At 40.1% G+C, this 14837-nt stretch overlaps 1 protein-coding gene across 5 annotated transcripts in view; it reads right to left on the bottom strand.

Annotated features, from left to right (window-relative positions):
• Positions 1-14837, bottom strand: part of C6H11orf49 (chromosome 6 C11orf49 homolog) — a 170653-nt gene that overhangs the window by 113775 nt on the left and 42041 nt on the right. For 4 of the 5 annotated variants that reach the window (XM_036029340.1, XM_028515314.2, XM_028515315.2 and 1 more), the window contains exon 2: positions 14079-14181. The exons of the other annotated variant lie outside the window; for it this stretch is intronic. In XM_036029340.1, the coding sequence (XP_035885233.1) occupies positions 14079-14158 (80 nt within the window). In that variant the 5' untranslated portion in view covers positions 14159-14181. The remainder of the gene's footprint in view (positions 1-14078; positions 14182-14837) is intronic. 5 annotated transcript variants of the gene reach the window in all.

Raw genomic sequence — 14837 nt, 5'->3', positions numbered from 1 at the left:
CTCTATTAGCTCACTGTTACAGACTATTTGCGTCCCCCTCAAAATTTTTATGTTGAAGTGCCCAAGGTGAGAGTGTTTGGACGTGGGGCCTTTGGGAGGTAATTAGGTCATGAGGGGGCAGCCCTGGTGAATCGGTTAGTTCCTTGTAAGAGAGGCTCGGAACACGCGCCTCTTCTGCCATGAGAGTACACAGTAAAAAACAGCCACTTAGGAAATGGAATGCAGGTCTCGACAGTCTCAGAATCTGCCAGAGCCTTGGTCTTGAATTTCCAGGCTCCACAATTGTGAGGAATAAATTTCTGTTCTTTATAACCCACCGGGTCAGCAACAGTTTGTTATTAGCAGCTCAAACGGCCCAAAGCACTGACCCTAGCCTCACTGCCATTCTCCGCGCACACCAAGCCTCTGCGCCCTTGTGCACGCTGCGCCCTCGGCTGGAGACGCCCTCCGTGTTCAGTTCCCATTCTCCACTGTTCATCTTCCAAGGACCACTTGAAGTATTATTAAATACGACCTCTTCCATGAAGCTTTCCTCAAAATTTGTAGTCAGAATAAATCTCTCCTTGCACTTATCCCAAAGTACGTTTTGTGAAATTCTACTTGGCACTTACATAATAGCATCTTAATAATCATACTTACACCCTGGCTGGGCAGCTCATTTGGTCAGAGCATAGTCCCGATGCGCCAAGGTTGCAGACTCAGTCCCCAGTCAGGGCACATAGAAGAATCAACCAACGCACGCATACATGGGGCGAACAACAAATTGATGTCTCTCACTCTCTCAAAAGTCATTAAAAAGATAATTATTATTATGCTCACATCTGATTTTCTCCCTGAGTTCATAAGTTCCTCAAGTTCAGCTGGCTCATTCATCTCATATCCTTCACCAGCATGGTGTCACTGAATGCTATAGAACAATAGTGCTTTCCTGTTACGTAAACTGCCATTATTCCTGCTCCCACGAGAATGACAGTGAACCCTTGAGGACCATGTCTGGTACAGGGATTAACATATATATAGTAGCTATTTAATAGGTACTGAATTTTAAAAATTAAAAGAAGGCCAGGTAGTAAATTTTATTTCTCAGACTTCACAAGGTTCTTTTACTCTGCCTTTCCTCTTATTTCCACATAATTGAACCTTCCACAAACGGGCCCCATCCTAATTATATATTTCCTGTTTGTTGCTTTGCACCATGTACTGGTTTTCCACAAGTCAAGTCAGACTTCTTTATGACTCCTTGAAGTGCATGGTATTTTCTACTTCTGCTAATATAATTATATTTCACTAGAATGAAAGTTCCAAAATACTTCCTCTTACAATAAAAGTGGATTAGGTAATTCAGACTCACCCTCCTAGCTGAGAAAAACTGGATGAATTATTAAAAGCATCTGTTTGAAGCCACCAGGGCAAATGAAGAATGACAAGGCCGAGTTATAAAAGGAGAAAACACAAAGAGGTGAGCCCAGCCTTCGGGGCCACTTTTCCCCATGGCAGGAATTCTAAACAGAAGGATCCATGTATTAAAGTCAAAGGATTCCACAAAATTGGATATGAAAAAAAATCAATTTTTAGTTTTACTAACCTCTAACTGGAATTTAGTATTTCCTTCAATTATGAATGTAAATATAGAATTAGCAGTACTTGTGATTTTTTTTAAACAATAGAAATCTCAGATATTTTCATATTACATTAAAGTTGTTCCAGGTATCTTATCATATCATTTATATTTATCACTACTTCCCAAAATAATGTATTATTGCACCCACTACTAGTTCCAGGGACCTCTGCCAGTCATAAAAGAGTCAGCTGGTAGAATAATTTTGAATCACAGTTAAGTTCCCGAGTTTTCAAATGATTCTTGATGTGTGGTAGCACAAAGATAGAGTTCAGGACTCACCCAGGCTAGGGACGGAGGCTCGGGTAAATCTCTGGCTCTAGCTGGCACTCTGAAAAGCTACACCTAGAAACAGATCAGTCCTACCTGAGACCTACACCTAGCTTCAAATGATTTCAGTCCCTGATTAGACTGAGGTAATCCAGGGTTGCTACTGCTCAGGCCATCGGCCAGAAATGAATGTAAATCCCCTCTGAAGAAAGATAACATTATTATAAGCCTTACATTACCTCTATAATTTTTCATATACAATGTATAGTTCTCAACTAAAGGCAGAAAACAGTATACTACAAGATAAGACAATGGAGTAAAAACACCAAGAGATAAAATAGACAATACACACAGACCCACAGGGAATCCAGATAATAAATTGTGGACTTTTTAATAATTATACTGTACTGTATTCTAGCAAATGAAAGATAAAATCTAATAAAGAAACCATAACAAAAGAACCGAACGGTAATTCTCAAACTAAAAAAATACAATAATTGGAAAAGGCTATACACTGTACGATTCCAACTATATAACATCCTTAAAAAACCAAAACTATGAAGACAATAGAGGTGGGGGTGAGGGTCGGGGATAAACAGGCAGAGCACAGAGAATTTTTGGATCAGTGAAAATACTCTGTATGATGCTACAGTGATGCACACATGTCATTACATCAAGAGTGAAGCCTAGGACAAACTATTATGGACTTCGGATGATACTGATGTGTCACTGTAGGTTATCAACGGGAACAAATGTATCACTCTGGTGAGGGGTGTTGGTAATGAGGAAGGCTATGCATGTTTGGGGTCAGGGAAAATATGGGAAATCTCTACCATCCTGTCAATTTTGCTGTGAACCTAGAACTACTTTTTTTAAAAAAGTCTTTAAAAAACAAAGCATATTTAAACAAAGTTGTCACAATAAACTATAGGGATAAACTATAGAAAGTACAGCTAACTAGCATCCTCTTTGTTTCTGGGAATAAAAAGAAGAAAGAATGAAGCACTGTGAAGGGCAATACTAAGAGAAGTATAAGAAGCACTAGTAAATAAATACTAAGTTTTCTTCAAACTAACTTTTAATCATTCAGTTCCCCTAGCTTGCAATTTCTATTTTTCCTTCTTTTATATTTACAACAGACTAATTAAAAGTAAGATACAAAACACAAACAATAATTAGAAATAAGAATTCAGCAGATGGGTTTAATAGCAAATCAGACATAAATGATAAGAGAATTAATGAACCGGAACATTGGTTAAAAGTATCCAGAATGAAGCATAAAAGACAAACAGAAATTACAGAAAAAAAAATTATAAGAGACAGAGTATATCATGAAAAATCCTAATGTTTATGTCATTGAAATCCCAGGAGTGAAGATAGTGGAACAGAAGTAAAATTGAAAAGCTAAAAATTGAGAACTTGCCAAAACTGATAAAAGGCATCAAGTTTTTTGATTCAAGAAGCACTAAGACTCCCAAATAATTTGAATATAAAGAAAAACAAACTGAGGCACATCATAGTAAAACTACAAAAAACCAAAGATCAAGGAGAAATATCCAAAAAGTAGCCAGAGATAAAGGACAGATCACTTTCAAAGGTGTAAGAACGAGACTGATAGCTGATACCTCAGCAGAAACAGTGGAAGCCAGAAGCTAATGGAATGGTTCATACTAAGTGCTAAAAGAAAATAACTGTCAACCCAGAATTTATAAAAGAAGAAACTGCTCTTCAAAATGAAGGTTTATAGATATTTCATAGTTTTCAATTAATAATTTCATTATTTTCATAATTATGCTATGATTATAGAAGATGTTAACATTAGTGGAAGCTAGGTAAAAGTGATATGGGAACTCTATATTAATTTTTGCAACTTTTTTCTAAGTCTAAAATTATTATAAGAGGAAAAAGGGTAGTTCAGAATGAACGCTCCATGAAGGTTGGGATTTCTTGTCTGTTTTGTTCACTGCTAAATCCCCTGGTGTCTAGAACACTAACAGAAAGGCACTCAGTAAATATTTGTTGAATGAATGAACGAACAACAGTAGCAGTAGCTTTCATTAATTCAACATAGTATATCTTAGGTAGAATGATAAGCACTTGACATCCATTATGTCATTTAATCCTTCCAACAATGGTGTAACACGGAATTTCATATTTTATATATGACCCCACTTTATAGATGAGGCTATGCAACCTGCCAAGATCACATCTTAATAAGTGGTGGGCCTGACTCCAATGTCTGTGTTCTTAGCCACTCTGCTACTGTGCTTTCATGTCACATACAAATACTTCCCTTTCTTTTTTGCTCATCCACATTCTACTCACCTTTCCAGGTTGCATTAGTCAGTCAGTCTTCTCCAGAGAAACAGAACCAACAGTATACATACAGTTATATATAGGAGGAGATTTAGCTTATGTGATTATGGATTTGGCTTTTGTGATTATGAAGGCCAGGAGTCCCACAATCTGCCATCTGCAATCTGGAGAACCAGAAAATGTGGTGGTGTGATGCAATCTAAGTCTGAAGGCCCAAGAGCCAGGGGAACTAGTGTCATAAGTCCCAGCCCAAGCCCAAAAGCCCAAGAACAGAGGCAGAGGGAGGGTCAATAGCATAAGTTCTAGTCCGAGTTCAAAGACCCAACGAACAGAAGTGCTGATGTCTCAAGGAAGAAGAAAATGGATGTCCCAGCTCAAGGAAAAAAAGCAAATTCAACCTGACTGGCGTAGCTCAGTGAATTGAGCGCGGGCTGCGAACCAAAGCATCGCAGGTTCAATTCCCAGTCAGGGCACATGCCTGGGTTGCAGGCCAGGTCCCCAGTGGGGGCCATGTGAGAGGCAACCACACATTGATTCTCTCTCTCTCTTTCTCCCTCCCTTCCCCTCTCTAAAAATAAATAAATAAAATCTTAAAAAAAAAAGAAAAAGAGGAAATTCACCCTTCTTCCATCTTTCTGTCCTAGTCAGGCTCTTAATGAACTGGATGATGTCCACCCACATTGGCAAGGACAGCCTTCTTTACTCAATCCACCATTTGAAATGCTAATCTCTTCTGAAAACACCCTCACAGACACACCTAGAAATAATGTTCTACCAGCTATTTGGGCACACGTTAGCCTGGTCAAGTTGACACACAAAAAATTAACCATCACACATGTTGAAACAAACTCCTCCATATATAATGACTTATTTAATTACTTTAGTACCAATTATTTCTTCTTACTCTCAGAGCACAAGGTAATGCCATTATATAAGGTCTTCAACTACTCTCTAATTGTTTGTTAGTCAGTAAACGTTATCTCCACACCTGGATGGTAGAGCCTGCACACACCTGGCTATGCAGTGTAATCTTGTGGACCACCATGCACTTCGTCATTGACCAAAATGTCATTACTATGCAGCACATGGCTGTGATGTCCTTTCCACAGACTCACCCAAATACCCTTTTGTTTAAGTTTCCACTAACAATACTCTAGTAATTTCATCACAAACACTATTTCTAAAATGACAATAGGCAACTCAGGTCAGGTTCCCTGAAAGCAGAGCCGAGACACGGGTTTTGGTGCCCGTGACTGACTGAAGGGATGCCCTGGGAAGAGTGACAGAAGCAGGAGGGGATGGGAGGAGGACCCGGGTTCAGCCTGATCCCACAGTGAGCTGTGGGGCACGAATCGCACCTCCACACCAGTCCCATTTTGAGGCAAGGGGACCAGTCCTTTTAATTCCCGTGTGTCAGTCAGTTATTGGCTATGTGAGGCCCTCATGGTGGTGGGGAGGTGTTAAGAGCTCCTGTTTGGCTGAGACTAATTTTCTGGAGAAGGGACAGCTGGCCCCAACAGGAACTTAAGGATTGACATTCCTAATATCGACTACTTTGCTCCAACCCTATGATCACCAAATATGAGAAAAAAGTCATATTAATTCCTTAGACACTTTTCTGAAGCTCACGGCCATGAATTTTTGAAGCACATTAAACACACACACACACACGTTTGTTTCAAATGATGCTGCAGCCTTCCTCTTACTACAAGGTCTCAGAGCTTGTCTGCCACTCGGCTTTCTTGAGCTTAGAATGCAGTGTCTCTTATATTTGCAAATATACCTTTGATAAAGTGCTCTCATCTTTAAAAAATAAAAAATAAGTGTTATCTCCTAAACCAGATTACATAATTTGTAATCCTATTGATGTAGGCCACATTTGAAGCTTTGTAACAATACTTGATATGGTGGTAAACAGATTTAAAATTTTTTATTTGGGAAAACCATGCAAGGAACAGGGTTTGGGGATACTTTAAAGATCAGGCCTATAGGGTTTAATATTCTAAACATTAAATTTGACTTAGAAAAATATTACCTTAAAAAGGTGGTTTTTACATAAAGTTTTCGATAATACCTTTTTTCTTTATGGCAAGTTCAGGGCAATTTGGCACAGCAGTATAATTCTCCGGGTTAAACCCCTTAGAGGGCACGTATGGTGCATGGAAGGTGAAGTATGAGAGTGTGCAGATGAACAATTATCCCCACACATGTAAACTGCAGCTTGTGTGGCGTAAATATACTCCCCCTGCCTGGAACCGCCTGTGTAACATTCTCTCTTTGGGCTCTGTGGTTTCTCAATACATTCCAACTGTTTGGAGGCTGGAACTTGGCTCAGCAAGCACAGATAAACAGCTTCCTGGAGCAGGTTGCCAGCACGAGGAGCAATGACCTCAGCAGAGAATGTCTGCTTTTCATTACCCCGAGCACATCACTGTAGCGCTAGAACTAAGGGTAGGAACAATACAAGTTAGCTAGACTTGACTGGCTCAGTCTCCCATTACAACTTGAATTTTTTAATGTTGGCTGCCAGAGAAAAGGGGGTATAGACAAAAAGTGAGAAAATGGCTTATAGGTGGAGCGGGGGTTGGGGAGGGGACAGAAAAGCTTTCTTAGGCTATTGTCTGAATGTACTACATGATGAGTGAATTGGATATCACCAAATGGCTAATAGTTGAGCTGGAAATCATCAAAGGCTTTTAATCTGCAAAAAAAGTACACAAAATGCAAGATAAGCAAAAGGTGTTACAGAAAACAAGAGTGACTGAAAAGTCCTCAAGATTTTCAACCCTGATACCGTTTAAAGAGAAAGAAGAGGATGACTGTCACTTTCTAAGACATCCGTGAGGTAGGAGAGAAGCAAAAATCCCATACTCTGGAGCTAAAGGGAAATGAAATATAATGGAAATGAATTACATCTACCTAGACATTGCACATGTCATTTCACCTGATTTACATAACTGTATGAGATAGGTATTATGCCTAGCAATGACCTTAACTTGCAAAATATAATATAAGGACATTCACAAAGGCATTTGTTGTTAATGCTATTTAATGATAAAGGGATGAATTTATGGCTGCTCCTACGGCTACTTCGGAAACAGAACTACTACTACTGCAGCCCCAGAACTCAGCAACCCTGGATCAACATGTTCTAAAATAAACTTACATGCTCGTGATATTTTCTGATAAGACAGTTTCCACTGTGCTGGTCAGAAGTGCATCTGATAGTCGAAGAAAGGAATCACAGTTATGGCCTCAGGCAGGAAATTAGTTGAACATGACCCCTCTTGAGGGACCCTGAGAAACAATTTGTTTTGTGAGGAAGTCACTGACTGCAAAGATGCACCTGCCACGGAGCTGGAAGCTGAGAGACAGACAAACATCTTAGCAAATCATAGGAACAGAGAGAAGATTCATTTGACTTTCATTTCATTTTCTCAGGGAAGAAGAACCTTTGTGTGGCTGCCAAAATCCTAACTGTCCCTCCTCCTTCCCCTCCATCCCCGCCACCCCCATGCCGGTTCATTAAAACCTTCTGGTTAAAGGTGCCAGATTGTGTCATTCTTTCCTGCTCTCGTGCCAGGCCTGTGCTGCCAGCACCACAGATCTAGAGTTCTGAGCAAATCATGGAAGAAATTAAAAGCACTGATGAATTTAAATTGTTCTACTGTTGATGAAGCAAAGTTTTAAACTGGCAGCGGTGGTATGGGAAGGAATATTAGAACTTGGGTTGGACCGAGTCAAGATTCTTTATATTTCTTATAGATTAAAATAAATCAAGTAAACTCCCTGAGGGAAAATATTTTAGTGTGAAGAATTACAACTAATTTTATACTAGCGCTCATATAAAAGCAGCTCCCATGAAAACAGAAATACTCTCACTGGGTCTTGAGCATACTTCAGGCAAGGATGGAGTTCCTACATTTCTTCTTAAAGAACAGTTTCGCAGCAGCTAAGTTTCTCTTGACTTGTAGAAGAGAGGGGGTGGGGAAGTAAGGTCTTTCCTGACAGGGAGAATCTGGGCCCAATTATGACTTCCATAACCTTTGACTCTGACTTCTAAATGAGTCAGGGGACCAGTGGGCTGTGAAATGGCTTCCTCAGTTACCAGGTCAAGTGCTGCTGGATGGTTTCCTGTAATCAAAACATGAAGGGACTGAAGAAGAGGGATGAATTCTAAGCAAGTAAGTAGCTTCTTATATCCTCAATGGACCTGGGTTTTTAAGCTTCAGAATAGATTTTGGTGACTCTAAACTCACCACCACGTCTCATTGGAGTCCTTTTGCTATACAATACCTCTGGTAATACAGAAGAGGACCAGAGTGCTCTAGAGAGTTCACAAACAACAGCTAACAGAAGAGCCTGGGCCCGTAACAGTGAGGCTAGGATCGCTTTAGCTCAAGGCAAAATCTATTCCTGGCAATTATCTGAGTCTGTGAGAATCCAGATGCTGACAATGAGAAATGGGTAATTTTCTGTTACAATGTGTTAACTCCAGCTAAGAACGGAACTGTGGAAAAAAGATGGGGTGGGGAAAGAGAAGCATTACCCCTTTTGAAGAAGCCTGTAATAGAATTAGTCACTATTTCTTCAGCACACCATATTTTGGCTCAATTTGACAACAATAAGCAGGAAAAACAAGGAGCAGAAATGGCCCAGAAAAGCCTCAAGTCCATCCCTCATTCAAAGCTATGAGCCTGGATATCAGTGAAGTCTGGTTTGTTCTGATGTGTTTGTTTCTTGTTGCTCCAAACCTCCATTCCTCCGTTACCGTGAGCACAAGGAGAACCCAAAACGGCGTTACTTAAATGCTGGATGGTGGGTAGTCCTAAAAAAAATCTGCCAACTTTAGAACTGAAAGTTTACATCCTGATAACTTAGGAGAGAAGTGGGTCATTTTTTCATAAGGTTTAGAGCACCTGTTTAAAAAAATAATAATATACATTTTATAATCATGGATTGTTTTCATTAGCATTATATTTCAAGGATTTAGTAACATGTACTATTGGAATCTACTTTTTTAATCTGCATTTCATGGATTTATCCTAATCAAAACAATAAAAAAGGAGTCTGATGTCAGCACCTTTCACAAGAGTATATACATTAGAAAAAGGTATGCAACTTCCCAACTGAATTCTGATGATTAATATGAATCAGAATGGACTTTTCTAAGAACTGACAAAGATTTTCATCTCCATTATTTATACCATATATTAGATAACAAGAAATTTTATTACTTTCACATATCATATATAAGTGGTGGTAAGGGAGGTCAATTACCTGTAAGGTAACTTTCTGTGATCACCACCTAGGGTATTTCATTCTGAGTAGCAGCAAATAAAATCAATCAAATTATCTTTTTTGGACACAGAAAGCCTAGGTAATAAAGGTGGACAATGCAAAGGTGAGTCACCTGAGCTAACTTGCTGACTCTCGGATGGGATGAGCCAGTCACTCCATGGGATAAGCCCTCAAATACCATCTCCTCCAACAGGCCTTCCTGGACATGCTACACATCACATTACCTTAGTTGTTTCCTTTTTATTTATCCTGTTACGGTAATCAGCTATGGGACTTGGGTATACTATTCCAATACTTTCGTGTGCCTGAACTTCCTAATGTGTAAAATGTACTGTGAGACTTAAAATGAGATAATGCATGTTATGTGCTTAGAACAGTGCCTAGCACAGAGCAAGCATTTATTAACCATTAGCTGTTGTTGTCATCATCAATTTACTTCTTTACTTCCTTACTGAAACTTTAGGTTCATGAGGGTAATTACCTTATTTGTCTTGTTTACCACTACATCTCCACTGCCTAGGCACACAGGCACATAGTAGGGGCTCAAAAATAATTACCGAATGAATGTTGTCTTATATTCTCACATCTCCTTAAAATAAACCATCAGTGAAGATAACTCATGTACTTGTCACCAAAACAGTCATCACAAAAACTTCCCAAGAAGCTACAATCATCATTTAAAAAACAAAACGAAACAAAACAAACAAGACACCCGCTCGTAAGAGCCCTCCTGGGCCCACCAGCCGAGACCGCAGAGTACCATTCTTTTCCATATTAGCATGTGGAGGCCAAGCTCCCTGATGCCGCAGTGCTGTTGTAACTATCAATTTAGCCCGTAAAGAATGGTTCCCAATTCTGATAGGAATTCTCAGATTTCAGTCTGTTTTTCTCTCATCATTATTTTCCAATGTCTTAAAAAACCACAGTTCTCATTTTATCTTTGCCACAAAACCTGGTCACACTCTGCTGTGGTTTCTAAGTTACAGCTATGCCAGCCTCATTTTCTTGGATGTACTTCTGCAAGAGGTCCTGACCTGGGGCTGACACTTGGGCTATTCTTGGAGCAGCACCTCTAAATAATAGTTCCTTTTACCTTTCGCTGGTTGAAAGACAACATTCAGAGGTAGAGGCTGCATATAGCATAAAAGAAAACCCTCTGAGAGTTAGAATCCTCCTTTCAGGAGAGTGCAGAGGAATGTGACCTTAAAGCGCGCACAGTCTGCAGACACGCACGCACAGCACGGCTCAGCTACTCCTGCTTTACAGCTTATCCAGACTTGTTGGGACGATCACAGATGTGCTGGAAAACACCAGCACGGGACAGCACAGGTGAGAGGGCAAGCTGACCCAGGAGAGAAAATCAACAGAAAAGCCTTCCACAAACAATTCTGGACAGAACGTCTATCATTGTTTAAACGTAAACCATTCATCATTAAATGTATGAAAATCTCAATGTGTGAACTTGAAACTGAGAGACAGAAATGTTCAGTTAACACATTTTCTTTTAAATGCTTCCTGCCCTGGCTAGTGTGTCTCAGGTGGTTGGAGTATCATGGAATATCATCCTGTAACCTAAAGGCTGTGGGTTTGATTCCCTGTCCAGGCACATGCCTAAGTTTAAGGTTCAATCCCCAGTCTAACTGCATACGGGAAGCAACCAATTGGTGCTTCTCTCCTTTCCTCTCTCTCTCTGAAAGCAATGAAAAACAAAAAATGTCCTTGGGTGAGGATTAAAAAGAAAATGCCCCCTATTGTTTAGAGCCAGCTCCACTTGTATCCCCCCCAAAAGGCCAATACTAAATATTAAAATGAAAATGAACTTTAGTCACCAGACAAGACTGTGTAATAGTTCATAAGGGAAAATTCAAAGAAGTTAGAAAGTATATCTAGAAGAAACCTCAAAATGCTATCTGGTTAGGCCTCCAGCAACATTAGGCAGGATAGTACCTTGGAGGCAGCAGAGGATACTGCTTTGAAACGCAGACAAGACTCGATTCCTAACTCCGTCACTTATAGCTCGTGAACCTAAAGAAGCTATCTGAAGCCCTGGCTGGTGTGGTTCAGTGGACTGAGCGCCAGCCTGCAGACTGAAAGTTCGCCAGTGGAGGCACACGCCTGGTTTGTGGGCCAGGTTCCTGGCTGGGGGCCTGCAAGAAGCAAGTGATCTATGTTTCTCTCCCTTTCTCCTTCCTTTCCCCTCTCTCTAAAATGAATAAACAAAATCTTAAAAAAAAAAAGAAGCTATCTCAAGCTTCCTGAATCTGTTTCCTCATCTATAAAATAGAGATAATATAATAATAACTACTTCAAGGAATTATAGTGGCTGAGACATAGTTTAATAAAAATTGTTTATTATAAAATAGAATTGTTATATTATAATTAGCATGTAAAACTTTCTTATACCCATTTCAGAGATGAGGTAACTGAAACTCAGAAAATTTCAGAAATTTGCCCAGGATTCTAGAGCAAGGACATATGAGAATAAGGATCTCCGCTTCCTGGGGCTGTGTGTGCTCTTCCCACTGCATTATGGTTCTATGAAACAATACAAGGGAAGGCTTTTCACTAGACAAATAAAATTCACAAATCAAAGTAAAATCAGTAGCCTCTACCACCCAGGTCTTATCCACAAAATACTACTTCCTGTTCCATGAGACATCCATATCCTTCAAGTTTTTTTTGGTTTGTTTTTTGTTTTAGAATTTTGAAGCTTTGATGCTAGTTCACTCCCCAAAATAACTTGCCTCAGGCCCATATGGTGTCTTGGAGTTCCAGAAGTGTCGGGCACATGCCACTCAGGCTGATTGTATAATTTTAGTTTCCTGAGGAGAAGAAACAACTAGCTTTGGCAACTAGCTTTCTATCAGCACTGTGGAAAATGTTAAGTTTCTTCAATCGTGTATTGATAGATAAAAGCTATAATCAATAGCATTCTGAAAGTTATGTGTTACCACTGATTTTCTAGAGCTCAGCATCCATTATATAGTCCTGTGGGGTTCACTTTTGAGCGCTATACACATAGGACACAGCCTCTTAAATGGCAAAATACAGAGCTTTATCAAAAAGAAAAAACAAAAAAGAGAAAACAAGGATATTCTTTATTGATAGTAAGAGCAAGAAAAAGAGTATAGTATGCAATAACTTAAAATTAGGTAAAGCTGTTGATTCAACATGTATCTAACATGTATTATATGCTGAACTCTGTGCCAGGCACTGGGAATACAAAGATGAAAAAGAAAAGATGCCTACCCTCAAGGAACCGGTGTAGCAGGGAAACGACTTTTAAAGCAGATGGATGTGGTGAGGGCGGGGTGCGGGGGTGGTGAATGAAAAAAGCCAGGAAGAAGTATTGCCCCAGAAGAATCATATTTCGCTTGGCAAGGAGTCTCAAGAGTGCTGGTACAGATTAAGTGGCCTAGAAATTTAACCCCTAGGCTTGTCAGTTCTGTAAAAGCAAGCAAGGCTATTCAGTCTCAGTCTTTATTCCCTGCCCACCTCGTTTGCTTCCCACACCATGAGGAGTGAGGTTCCTCCTCTCCTTTCTCTACTTTTACAAGACTGGAAGCAGGGACCAGCTCTGCTCCTGGAAAGCCTGTTTTCCCCAGAAACTTGAAATTCCAGTTCATAAGAAATCTAGATTTTCTTTGCAAGGCCTATTGTTCGGCAAAAGAGTTTGGGAGAGGCAAGAATTCCCCTAAGAACAACCCAAGTTTAGGCCACTGGAATACCTGTCTGGTCTCCAAGAAACCTCTGAAGAATAGAAAGGAAAAAAGCCTGTCTTCAGGAAGGATGGACTTGAGTTCACAATTCACCTTAAATAGAAGCCTGTGAGACGTGGCTCTTCCTTTCTTAGAGTGCTCCCAATAAATTAGAACAAAAGGAAGGAGACATCAAATAATTATATAAATACATAATGGCACACTAGTAACAAAAGTAATGCTTTGTATTTCTTTAGCAAATCCTTTTGGGATGATCAAGGTGTTTTAAAGCGATTATCAGATTCAGCCTAAAAACAGTTCTAGGATGCTAAAGTAGTAGTAACCATTTTGATTTTTACACACTCCAAACACACACTTTACAAAGAAGTACAACCCTTCAAAGATATAATCTAAGAAAGATGTCCTGCCTCTAGAAATACTCTTAACTCATGTGATTGACACAGCTTCCCATAGAAAGAAAACTGCAAAGGTACAGCATCCTAAACATTTCAGTGAAAAAAGCCAGCCGTGAAGAACACAGGTTAAAGGTACACTAACTAAAGGAAATCAGGGTGAATATTCTGAATCACGTAGGTTAAAAATTGTAAGAGGGACCTAAAGACACAGATCCACTAGATCAAACAAGCAGCTGTTGAGCTTCTGTAGTCATGACCATCATGATATGTGTCACTGGACAAAACCAGGTACTCCAAAGGTATGTTCCAAAACACGTCAGGGCAGCCCTGGGCCAGCCTATCAAAACTGAGCTTTCACTGCCACTACATACTCAGCACTGCCCTGCTCTATTCTTCATGCACCTTGCCCCAGGTGCCTCCTCTGGGCTCGCCCTATTTGCAGAGCATTCGTGTACTTACTATTCAGTGAAGAATCTGGCAACACCATATTGGCTAATATCTTCCTTATTTTCTAGCAGCTGGCACACTGCATCCTCCATGTATGTGAGGACATGTCGCTGAGCTGCAAAGACAAGCAAGAAAGACAAGTGAAAGAGAGAAAAAAAACAAATAACTATTAAAATAAAATTAAACAAAACAAAATAAAAAAATATATATAAAAGTCCTCCCCACCCCAGTGGGAGGTTGTGAAAGTCCATCAAGGTGTTGGCTCTCGCCTAGGAAGTGGACTGAAATAGGCCAACCAAACTTGCTGGCCCTAAGGAAGCTATGGTCCCAAAGGGTAGAATGGGACATGATGTAGCACATGACTCGGTGCCATCTGATTGGCTGTCAGTATTAGCATCAACCCTTCATCTCAGTAATGAGGGTGAGCTGAAGAGGAGCTTTGGCACCATTAAGCAGATACACCTGAAAGTTCTTCCCACCTCCTTCCACCCCCTTCCAATTTCCGCATGTCTCAGAAACTTATCCCAGGGAAGAGTGCCTAAAGCATACATTATCTGATTGGAAAGAAAACTCAACTCTGTAATTAAAAAAAGTCACGAAAAAATTCAAGGACTACCTGGCTGGCATAGCTCAGCGGATTGAGCGCAGGCTGCGAACCAAAACGTCACAGATTCGATTCCCAGTCAGGCCACATACCTGGGTTGCAGGCCACAGCCCCCAGCAACTGCACATTGATGTTTCCCTCTCTCTCTCTTTCTCCCTCCCTTCCCT

This window comes from Phyllostomus discolor, chromosome 6 (genome assembly GCF_004126475.2).
Source record: "Phyllostomus discolor isolate MPI-MPIP mPhyDis1 chromosome 6, mPhyDis1.pri.v3, whole genome shotgun sequence".
Lineage (NCBI taxonomy): Eukaryota > Metazoa > Chordata > Mammalia > Chiroptera > Phyllostomidae > Phyllostomus > Phyllostomus discolor.
This window is presented reverse-complemented; position numbering and strand designations above follow the sequence as displayed.